This window comes from Cervus canadensis, chromosome 11 (genome assembly GCF_019320065.1).
Source record: "Cervus canadensis isolate Bull #8, Minnesota chromosome 11, ASM1932006v1, whole genome shotgun sequence".
Taxonomy (NCBI): domain Eukaryota; kingdom Metazoa; phylum Chordata; class Mammalia; order Artiodactyla; family Cervidae; genus Cervus; species Cervus canadensis.
The window spans coordinates 24,688,478-24,701,130 of NC_057396.1; the positions used below are offsets into that span (position 1 = coordinate 24,688,478).

At 38.3% G+C, this 12,653-nt stretch overlaps 1 protein-coding gene across 4 annotated transcripts in view; it reads right to left on the minus strand.

The window, feature by feature from the left end:
- SIK3 (SIK family kinase 3) overlaps nucleotides 1-12,653 on the minus strand; it is a 256,890-nt gene that overhangs the window by 112,603 nt on the left and 131,634 nt on the right. For all 4 annotated transcript variants that reach the window (XM_043481447.1, XM_043481445.1, XM_043481446.1 and 1 more), the window contains exons 2-3: nucleotides 5,205-5,321; nucleotides 1,546-1,609 (exon numbers count right to left, since the gene is read on the minus strand). In XM_043481447.1, coding sequence (XP_043337382.1) covers nucleotides 1,546-1,609; nucleotides 5,205-5,321 — 181 coding nt within the window. The remainder of the gene's footprint in view (nucleotides 1-1,545; nucleotides 1,610-5,204; nucleotides 5,322-12,653) is intronic.

A 12,653-nucleotide genomic window follows, 5' to 3' on the forward strand; every position in this document is an offset into this window, starting at 1 on the left:
TAAAAACTAGACCTCATGAGACACGTCCATCCTTGTGCAGGCACAGTCATTTCTATTGGTAACAGCAATTTCTTCCTCTTCCAGATCTTTTATAATAATACCATGAGAAGTACTATTCTATTTCCTCACGTCATGAGCTATGTTCCCACAAAGAATCTACGACCAGGGCATTGTTATCTTTTCTGTACTTTTGAAATCTGTCTTCTAAGGAGCAAGGTAGATCTGATGTGCACTGTGTTTGGTTCTTTGATTATTTTGAATGTTAAGATGACAAGGTCTCTTTGCTCCCAAGATTACCATTATACACAAGTAGATACAAAGGCAAGTGAAAACATCATTAGGAAATGATACCTTTTTTTAAAAGATTCACACTTATTTTGAAGATTATTAGATATCAAATGATCAGCTTTCAGTTTAACATATCAAAAAATTCTCAGTCACAATTCGCCAGTCACTAATAAGAAAATGCCACTTAACGGTGATTTCAGGCTTTTTAATATATATTAGGCACCCTGATGCTGGGAGGGGTTGGGGACAGGAGGAGAAGGGGACGACAGAAGATGAGATGGCTGGATGGCATCACCAACTCAATGGGCATGAGTTTGAGTGAACTTGGGGAGTTGGTGATGGACAGGGAGGCCTGGCGTGCTTCGATTCATGGGGTTGCAAAGAGTCGGACACGACTGAGCGACTGAACTGAACTGAGGCACATAGCAAGTGCCAATATTTTAAAAATTTAAAAAGTTCTTACCATCCAGACTTAAACCAAATCAAAATCTAAAAAAACACACTAGATAAACCTAAAATACATAAGAAACCCTTTTCTATATTCACATGCCAAAAAGAAATAAAATTTAAAAATAAAAAGACATGTCAATCTAGGTTTGAAAGTTTAGTCTTTATTTGGCTCCATTTATCACAGCTACCAAAAGAAAAATTGAGGGGGGCCAGTTTTTACCACCTCAAAATGACATATTTCCTCATAACAAATTCTCCAGCTTAATTCTAATGTTGTGCTAAGTGTTAGAGGGGGAAAAAAACACAGTTACTGAACACAAAACCTCCTAAATTACAAGAATCATCAAGGAAACTGTGAACACATGGTAAGGAATACAGTTACATGTCATATTTAAGTAAATGTTAAAGAATGCATTAGGGTGAGACTGCTTGCTCTGAGAGACTCTTCCACATACAACAGGGGCCCACCACATTTGAAGGGGTTCCGTCACATGTTGTCATTCCAGCTAGAAACTGGCGGTAGGAAAGACCCTCATGTTCAGAGAAATGTTGTGTATTTGAAGATCTTTAATCTCAACTGTCAACACCTGACCGAAACAAACAAACCACCTTTGCTAAGAAAACAAAGATGGTGAGAACTTTAAGAGGGGACTCAAACATAATTAAAATTGCTCTGTTGGTAGAAGATGCCAGCGCTGAAGGACAGCATCAAGTGACGGCCGTTCACGAGACAAAGGCGTCGGGCAGCTGCTCTAAGTGCCGCAGCGTGCTCAATAGCTGCTTAAAGAACGCAGTGCGTGTACTCACCAAATATTTCCCCTCCACTCGCATATTCCGTCACCAGATAAATCATCCGCTCTGTCTCCATAACCTGGTGCAAAGGCAGGAAAATGACAGTGACACAAATGACAGGCTGATAGCACAGGAAGAGAAACTAACAACTCTTCCTTTTGTCATGTGAAATGTTAATAATCATTTCTGCCTAAAGGAGACTTCAAACTTGTGGGGCTGGGAGGGGAACAGATATAAATGTCATTAAGAAGGGGAGAAACAGGTATTCCTCCAAGTTCTTCAAAGTAGGAAATATTTACTACTTGAGAGAGACAGTCCTTGCATTGTCCCAGCAGGACTCAGCAGTCTTTCAAGCTCCACAAAAAGACGCAAAGATGCTGCCAAGAACCAAAAAGTTCACATTTGGTCACTTGAAGTTTTGGATCATTGATCACTTGAAGCTCAAAAATGTCCCTCCCAAAACCCAATCAAATAAAACTTAGGGAGAACAACTGGAATCACTTAAGAACTACACAGATATTACATATAGCTGTGCTTTTTAAAAAATGGAAATGACAATTTTCCATTCAACAACCTCAAAGATATAAACTACTCATCTGTATTTTAATCCTAGTCTTTATTTTGCTACTTTTCTAAAAACTTGTGGTGTGTTGTCAGTACCTTCTTCCTTTTCACCTTTTTCATCAAATATTTATTAAAGTATTAATATATAAGTATAAATGTTCATTATAAACATTTTAAATACCTAGTATATAAACAAAAGACCAAACGTTTTCCTCTGTCCAGGCCTTTCCATTTTATTCCCCAGAGGAAACTCTGTTAATAGTTTATTTTATATCATTCTAGAGTAGTGGTATCCAACAGAAATACTATGTGAGTCTCACATACAATTTTAACTTTTCTAGTAACACATTAGAAAAGTAAAAAGAAAAAGGTGAAATTAATTCTATTGTATTTTATTATCATTAATATATTTCAAACACTTTTAATTGTAAACAGCTCCAGTTTTTATATTTAAATTAATATTAAATAAAAGTAAAAATCCAGTTCCTCATTCATGCTAGCCACAGGTTAATACACAACCACGTGTAGCTAGTGACTATCAAAGCAGGCAATATAGTTCTACACTTTCACTATACTTGACAATTAATTATTTTGTCAAATCATTCCCGAGTCATTTTATTTTTGACATCTCTATACATTAATACCATTATAACAATGGATCTATTTCTTCTTTTAAATGGTTTTATAGTACTCCATTGTATGTATGCACATTATTTTAATTTTTCAATGTAACAACTGCATCATTTTTCTCACTTTAACTTAAAAACTCTCTACAGACTGGTGATACTAGCCCACTGTTACATGTATTGCTTCCAAGCTCTCTATATGTTGGCTCATGTAACAAAAAGTAAGTATCCTAAACATATGTAAGTGTTAAAGAAAAATAAAAAAGAAGAAAAAAAATGTCATATTGTATATCTCCTTTATACCAGGCCTTTTATGGACTTCCCTGGTGGCTCAGACGGTAAAACGTTTGTCTAGAATGTGGGAGACATGGGTTCAATCCCTGGGTTGGGAAGATTCCCTGGAGAAGGAAATGGCAACCCACTCCAGTGCTCTTGCCTAGAAAATCCCATGGACAGAGGAGTCTGGTGCAGGCTACTGTCCATGGGGTTGCAAAGAGTCGGACACAACTAAGTGATTTCACTTTCACTTTATTGACTGTAAATTTTTTTATTTTTTTAAATTTTGTTGAAGTAGAGTTGATTTACAATGTTGTGTTTAACTTTAGACTTTTTTTTTTATTTTTAAGCTTTTCAGGAGTTCAAAAACTTCCCTATATAGTTATTTAAATTTGGTTCACTCTGGAAGCCCAAGGAGACTAAAGCTTTAGCAAATGACATAAAAACTACCTTAATACTGTATGAAGACGATTCAACAGTCACACTCACCTTGGCAGCTCAGACTCTCCCATTAACAATACTACCTGCCAGACAGCAAAATTAAAGCCTAAAAAAGGGTGATATTCAAAGCCAGGGTTGAAAGTCTATAAATCAGAAAGGCTAATGAAATCTTGGGTAAGAAAGGTAAACTTGCAGATTTCAGTGATAAGGTTAATACCTATAAGTTAACCTCTTAAGGAACGTCAGCCTTTATAATGAGCTCTACAACTATTAAAAGTTGATTTATTTTAAAAAGTGAGGTCAAGAAGTTTACTGTCTGTCAGGATAGGAAGGAAGCAGCATCTCTGAACTTGCAGACACAGCTCTTCAGACAACCCCAGGAAGCTTTCATGGGTTTCCTTCTCAGGCACAATGGAGGTGTTGCTCAATATAACTTTGTGTGATAAAATTTCAACAGTCCTGCTCCTGCTGATCTAATTCATTTCAGGATGTGAGCAGGTGATGCCAGACAAGAGCCCTAAGGCTACAGTCGTAAACATGCACTGATATCACGACATGCTTTCTTTTCCATAAAGTAGCAGACTGAAAGGCTGCCTGCTGTGCCTCAGATGTACTCTTTCCACTCTTACACATGATCCCAGGTCTGGGCCAGTAACCACTTACTGCAGACTAACAGCAGCAAACGAACTGAGTGGGTGGCCACTTCCTGCAGAACGAGGTGTTGGCTGTTCTGGTAGAGAGCAGTGAGCAGGGCTGGCCCATGCACAGGCAGGGCTCATGGTTGCCAACACACTGCAATTTGAGAAGCACCCCAAAGCCCCACCTCTCCCAAAATATCTCTTCCACCCGCCTGCTAAGGCAAGGTCCTCCTCTCCTATCTGGCTTAAAATTCCAGCCATTAGATTCACTACTTTTGCAGTAAGGCTAGGGAATCACTTTTGATGACGGCATGAAACATGCATGCTTCCTGGGAAGGTAAGTAAACTAGAACAGAAAACTCTGCCATTATGTGGAGTCAGTCTCTTGGCTGGGCTTCCGTGGTGGCCCACGTGGTGAAGAATCCCCCTGCAATGCAGGAGACGTGGGTTCCATCCCTGGGTTGGGAAGCCCCTGGAGGAGGGCGTGGCAACCCACTCAAGTGTTCTTGCCTGGAGAATCCCCATGGACAGAGGAGCCTGGCGGGCTACAGTCCACGGGGTATCAAAGAGCTGGACACGACTGAGGGACTAAGTATGCATGCACAATCTCCTGGCTATCGAAGGAATCAGTGCAGCCTTAGGAAACCATGTCTGGGACCCTATCAGAGCTGAAAGGAGATAGGTTTGACTGGTACAACAAGCCACACTGAAAATACCCTTGGTGATAATTCATAAAATGATCACAGACATTGGTATTTCAATAATGCTGTAAAAGTTAATATTATTTTAATCTCTTCAAATTCTCTGTTCCTTTTGGATTTCCCATTCTGCTTTAGGATTCTGACCTAAATAAATAGGTTCTCATCACCTTTTAAATAATCTTTTTGTGTAACTCTAAGAGTGGCATCCAAGCTTACCTAGGTAAGCTAGAGCTTACTAGTAAATCCCCAGGGGAAACTGAAGTACTGAGTTGGGGGATAGATAAGAAGGTGGGGAAATAGGATGAACATATGAACATAGAACAAAAAAGTTGCAGATGTTCACCCACCCACCTTCTCTTCAAAAGTACCCACAGACACAAGTGACCCCCCGGGTCCCTGCTGCCCCACGCCACCACCGGGGACCCCACCTGGTAGAGCCTGATAATGTGGGGGTGGCACAGCATCTTCATAATCTGCACTTCCCGGAAAATCTTCTTCAGGTTCTCTTCATCCAGCTGCGTCTTATCAATGATCTTGATAGCAACCTGACAACAGAGAAAGAAAACTCACTCACCATGCATTATTAAGAAGCATTTACTAAGGAAAATTAAATCTACTTTAAAACATATGCCACAAAATACAAATTGCCATTATCTTGTTTACAGGACGTCAATGAAGAAAATAAATTTACTCTTTTTAAAAAGACAGGAAATGGATTCCTAGCAAGTTGGTCTCAAAGGAACAGACTCCAAAAGCTAATGGGTCTTCTGCCATTTCTTAAATTGCTCCTACAGTAAAACCCCAGAACAAAATACTTCATTACCCTGCAGATGCGGTTACAATCTAGGCAAATCATGCTTTGGTGCAGACACTCACATGCAGGGCTTCTTATTAAGACAAGAAGCTTATATGATAAGTAAATGATGACTTGGTAGGGTCTGACTAGAAGTTCGACAGGCACATCCCACATCTCAGGAGGTGCTTCTATAATTCAGTAACGGTGATAGTAGTAAGGGTGGTGATGGTGGTGGCAGCAGCAATTACTATATACTGAACTATATACTATATAACTACATATTATATATATACTATATATTATATATATACAATTACTATATACTATATTATATACTATAGAATACATCATGAGAAACGCTGGGCTGGAAGAAGCACAAGCTGGAATCAAGATTGCTGGGAGAAATATAAATAACCTCAGAGATGCAGATGACACCACCCTTATGGAAGAAAGTGAAGAGGAACTAAAGAGCCTCTTGATAAAAGAGAAAGAGGAAAGTGAAAAAGTTGGCTTAAAGCTCAACATTCAGAAAACTAAGATCATGGCATCTGGTCCCATCACCTCATGGGAAATAGATGGGGAGACAGTGGAAACAGTGTCAGACTTGATTTTTGGGGGCTCCAAAATCCCTACAGATGGTGACTGCAGCCATGAAATTAAAAGACACTTGCTCCTTGGGAGAAAAGTCATGACCAACCTAGATAGCGTATTATAAAGCAGGGACATTACTTTGCCAACAAAGGTCCGTCTAGTCAAGGCTATGGTTTTTCCAGTGGTCATGTATGGATGTGAGAGTTGGACTGTGAAGAAAGCTGAGCGCTGAAAAATTGATGCTTTTGAACTGTGGTGTTGGAGAAGACTCTTGAGAGTCCCTTGGACTGCAAGGAGATCCAACCAGTCCATCCTGAAGGAGAGAAGTCCTGGGTGTTCATCGGAAGGACTGATGCTGAAGCTGAAACTCCAATACTTTGGCCACCTCATGCGAAGAGTTGACTCATCGGAAAAGACCCTGATGGTGGGAGGGATTGGGGGCTGGAGGAGAAGGGGACGACAGAGGATGAGATGGCTGGATGGCATCACTGACTTGATGGACATGAGTTTTGAGTAAACTCCGGGAGTTGGTGATGGACAGGGAGGCCTGGTGTGCTGTGATTCATGGGGTCGCAAAGAGTCAGACACGACTGAGTGGCTGAACTGACTGACTGACTGAATGTGTATATATATATATATATATATATATGTACTATATACTACATACTGAACACTTACTATATGCCAGTATGTGTATATATATATACTATATAAACCTTAGTGCTTTGTAAATACTAACTCATTTAAACCTTACAACACTCCATATTATTATCAACTCTGTTCTACAAATATGGAACCTGAGACACAGAGAGATTCAGTGATCACCCAGGACTAGGTAATTTATAGCTAGTATGTGGTAGACCCAAGAATGAAGCCCAGGTAGCTCAGCTTTAGAATCAAATTCTTAATGATGATCCTAAAAAAATCGTTAGGAGATCTTTCTGTGTTGTATATATACAGCTTCAGCATAAAACATCTTTTTACTTTGCTCATAATTCTTAAGTTACTCAACAGCACACATTTAAAGACAGAATAAATGATGAAAGATGTTTTTAATCTACTAAATCTAAACTTCCTCATTATTCTTAAATATTCAAAATATTGGGTTGCCCCCAAATATCTCTATGTCTTTTTCAACTACTCAATCAGTATGTACTGAACAAATATTAGCTGGATGAAGGATCAGGGCTAAGCAAATTTAGCACCTTTCAATTCCTAAAATTACATGGGTCTATACACTGGGGGAGGAAAAGAAAACTTACACTTATTGAGAAAAAGAAGAAAAAGAAAACCAGGGAAGCAAAGATGTCAATTATAAAAAAGTTCAGCCCAAATAAATACAGTATGGAACTATACATAATAAATGATTCAAATGTAAGAATGACCAGCATAAGAGTAACTTTGTTTGGAGTTGTTTCTGATGTTAGGTTAAGGACTAATGGAAGGAAGGCACAAGGAGACCAATTCCAACTCAATTCGGAGTTAAGCTCTGCCTTGAACATGGAATGTGATAAAATGAGGTGGATGTGGCTTGAGCTACGAAGATTAACCAGACACAGCCTTCACTTCAGGGACCTCACAATCGAGTAGAGAAGAAAGACATATGCGAAACAGCCAGCTATACAGCACTGGAAATACAATAAATAAAGCTATGTACATGGTATAAATAGAACAGAGGATGAAGTATGACCTTCACCTGGGGGAGAAAAAGTAAACATAGGTAAAGACTTCACAAAGAAGAGAGAACCTGAGAAGACACAGAATTGAGATGGGCAGAAAAGAGGGAAGAGAATTTTATAAGGAGCAATAGCACAAACATTAACAAATCTCACCAGCTAACTGATCTTCTAATAAGTTGTCCTGAATCCCACGGCCCCTAACCACTAGTATTTCTTCTCCTCATCACTGTGCCAGACCACATATGGGACCTTAACTCCAGCAATTAGTCTGGCATCTGCAGCCGGTTCTCTAAGAACAATTCCCAAAACAACAACAAACAGCACAGTAGAGACGGGAGCCTGGCAGGCTACAGGCCACACGTTCACAACAGAGTCGGTCACGGCTGAGCGACTAACACTTTCACTTTTTTCATAATCTTAGAAGTAAATTCACAGAGATTTTAATATACAAAAGCATCAAGTTTCTGCCTACTTTATAGTGCGATTTAAGCTTCAACAAGACACAGGGAGGCGAAGTTTTGCCTAGCAGCTGGACATGGTGTCAAGCTGACTGGGATCAAAATCTTGGATTTGTCTGGTAACATATAACCATATAACCAACATATAATCAAGTTATTTAATTTTTCCATGGCTCCTTATCTATAAAGTGTGGGCAACAATAGAAGCCACCCTAAAGGTTATTGAGGATTAACTAAGCTAATGAATGCAACCTGCTTATATAATGCCTGGCACGCAATATACATTCGTTACAGGTACTGCTTTTGTTATTATTTCCTTTTTTTCTGGAATCAAGCCTTAAATGTTAGGCATTCTTTGGCAAGGATTAGATTTGCTTCACTAAGTGACATAGTTCTGGATCTGCAACACAACAACTCCTTTCTTAAGGGGTGATTTGGGGGACCTAGTAGCAAAATAGCTAACAATTTGTGGGCAGCATTCAGAACAGGCTGCTATCAGCTGATGTGGGAAGAACATGAAGAAATGGAACTGGGAAGAAAATGCATTTCATTCAGCAAAGTCAGACTGAGCCACAGGATGGAACCCACAGCAAGACCTGATCCTGAAGGCTCTGTCAAAGAGAGGGAGGGAGCTGCTTCCTCAACGCAGGCTAGGCCCCCTTCCATCCATGCTAAGTAGCTAACGCAAGGGAGGAGGCCACAGGACTAGTCTGCACAGGCACCTAATGGGACCACTTACTAACAGAGACGAGAGCTTCCTCGCACTTAGCTCCTACCTTAGCTGCAACTGAGGAGTAGAAGTTTTCTAAATAGCAATACCTTAAAAAAAATACCAGTGAAACAGAAACTACCAAGTCAGAGAGCAGGCAGCTGGCAAGCAGGTAGTTCTAATTATTTCGAGACTACTTGAAAAGACCAATGACCATGAATTTTCACTGTTACAGATTATTGGAAGCTATATAATAAAGGCTTTAAAAGTAGTACATACTAGTTGCTTGAAAAATAAAATGTGTCAATAACAAAAGGTAAATGGGCAGGTAAACAGAAGATAAGACTCTCAAAGAATGTTTTTAGATTAGTGTTAAAAATCTATGAATCACATACTTGCACATACATATGAAAAGCATAACAAATAAAGAGGGAAACTTCCAACACATTACCAGCAGACCATATATTTCTTAAGTTTGACTAGTCTATACAGAATCCTTTCATCCTGCAAAAAGCATGATCTTGTGAATTAACAACAGTATTAATTAAACATGATATTATATAAAATATGTTGCTAAAGAGATACAGATTATTGGGAGTCCTTAAGAATTTCCTTACTCAATATATTTCCATTCAACAAATTTCTTTTTTAATACACAGGTGGTATAAGGAAAAGTTAAACTTATATTGTGCCAAATTTAAAGTCCTAGTTCTTTATTCATTCTAGAAGGGGAAAACAGCCATTTCCTCCTGTTCTCACTTCTAAACCACAGTTCCTTTAACTCTTACCTAATTTTTGTAAGTGCAGTAATGCTCTTAGGGAATGAAGTTCAAGAAAACAGTTTTCCTCACACACACAATAATTCACTCACATATCCTGATGTCACATTCACAGGCAAAATAAGGTGACAATAAAAGCCAATGAGCCAAGAAAATGTTTAGTATTAAGGTCAAAACAAATCACCTTTCCTCCTTACCATCAGAAATAATCAGGTCTCTTCACTCAGGGAGATGCTACGATTAATGAGCAGCTTAAAAAAAAGAAACTACTTAGGAAGAAAACGCAAAGACCATAATTGCTAAAATTCCTCCAAAAAGAGAAAGAGCTCTCTCTTAAACCAGTAAGCAGATGCACGCATAATCATTTCACAGAATACAGTAAACAAATGGAATGCTTTTAAGAAGATAAGAGAAAACATTATAACAAGTGCAGAGAAAGATTTTTTTTAATTTTTATTTTTTTCTATATTCTTTTATGGAAAGAAGTCTATCTCTCATTGAAATGCACTAACATTTAGGCATTTTGCCATTGTTAATTATTTTCAAGAGGCTGTCTTTATATTAACTTCTGTAGCTAAGTTTGTATTCTCTTATTTATATGACAAAGCTTATCTAGTATCTAGATTACTCTCAGCTCAGGTCTAGAATCATTTTATGGTTTAGATCAGTGCTGTGCAATGGAGTAGATACTAGTCACATGTGACTACTGAGCACTTGAAATGTGACTAGTTCAAACTGATATGCTATACAGGCAAAAATACTTATCAGATTTCAAAGCCTTAACAACAAAAAGGGAATGTAAACTATCTCACTGATAATTTTTACACTGATTACATGTAGAAATAATATTTTAGATATACCAGACTAAATAAAATATATTATTAAGCCTAATTTCAATAAAAACGCAACCCTATGGAATGGGAAATATATATTTACAAGTCACATATCTGATAAGGAGTTAATATCCAAAATATAGAAGGAATTCTTACAACTCAGGTAAAGAAAAAAAAAATCCAATTTAAAAATAGGTGAAGGACCTAAACAGATATCTTTTCAACGAAGACATACAAATGGCCAACGGGTACATGAAAAGGGACTCAACATCACTAGTCATGCTGCTGCTGCTGCTAAGTCACTTCAGTCGTGTCCAACTCTGTGCGACCCCATAGATGGCAGCCCACCAGGTTCCACCGTCATTGGGATTCTCCAGGCAAGAACACTGGAGTGGGCTGCCATTTCCTTCTCCAATGAAGGAAAGTGAAAAGTGAAAGTGAAGTCGCTCAGTCGTCTCCCGACTCTTCGCGACCCCATGGACTGCAGCCTACCAGGCTCCTCCATCCATGGGATTTTCCAGGCAAGAGTACTGGAGTGGGGTGCCATTGCCTTCTCTGCACCAGTCATGAGGGAAATGCAAATCAAAACCACAAAGAGATACCACTTCCTGCCTGTTAGGATGTCTACCATCAAAAAAGACAAGATAACAAAAGCCAACAAGGAAATGGAGAAAAGGGAACCCTTATACACTGTTGGTGGGAATATAAACTGGTACAGCCACTATGAAAACACTACAGAGGTTCCTCAAGCAATAAAAAATAAAACTACCATCAATCCTACTTCTGAGTATATACCCAAAGAAAACAAAATCATTATTTCAAAGAGATTATCTGTCTTGCGATGTTCATTCAATAGCCAAAGTATGAAAATTACCCAAGTGTCCATCAATAGATGAATGGATTAATAAAATCTGGTGTATGTACACCACAGAATATTATTGGGCCTTAAAAAAAGAAGAAAATTCTGTCATTTGCAACAAATGGATGAACCTGGGAGGACATTATGCCAAGTGAAGTAAGCCAGAGACAAATACTACATTATCACACAGTATCACTTAAATGTAAAATATTTAAAAAAAGAAAGAGCCAAACTCATAGAAACAGAAAGTAGAAAAGCGGCTGCCAGGGGCTGAGGAGTGAGGAAAATAGGGAGAGGTTGGTAAAAGGGTGCAACTTTCAGTTATAAAATGAATAAGGTCTGAGGATCTAATGTAAAAAAAGGTGACTACAGCTTATAATATGGTATTGTATAACTTAAATTTGTTGAGAGTAGAACTTAAATATTCTCACCTAGTAGGAAGAAAACATAACTATGTCAGATGATAGATATGGTAATTAACTCGACTGGAGTAAATCCTTTCACAATATATACATATCAAAACATCATATTGTATACTTTAAGTATCTTACAATTCTATTTGTCAATTACACTTCAATAAAACTGAAGGGAAACTTAATTAATATCACAAGTCTTTGGTTTTAAAAATATGATTACTCTAAAATTAAAATTATATAGGTGGACTTCATTTCATTGGACAGCACTGCTCTAGATAATGCCAATAAGCCATCAGTTAAAGCAGAAATTCCACGAAAATGACTTCTGAAATACTTGACCCAATACTGAGACTTGCCAGTCACCCATCTCGAAGAAACTTGGCAGGCTACAAGGAACTCAATGCTCCAACACTGCCTTGGGGAGACTCTTAAATGAGGTCTCAAAAGTTGCATTCCAAGAACCCAATTTAATTCCATTAAAAAATGTTTATTGAATAACTGACTGGCTTAAGGCAACACACTGCACGGCTCACCACCAGCTACTGACGCTCTCAGTCGGGGTTCTGTGAGAGAGGAAGTCCTACACTCAGTTTCACAGCAGCTCTGGAACTTTCTGGTCTCAGGATTCCTTCTTTTAAAAATCACTGAGAACCTTCAAAGAAGTTTTGTTCATATGTTAATATCTATTAATATTTACTTAGAAATTGGGTTAAAATTAAAATCAGAAACTAGAACAGAAAATTTTAAGACAGAAGAA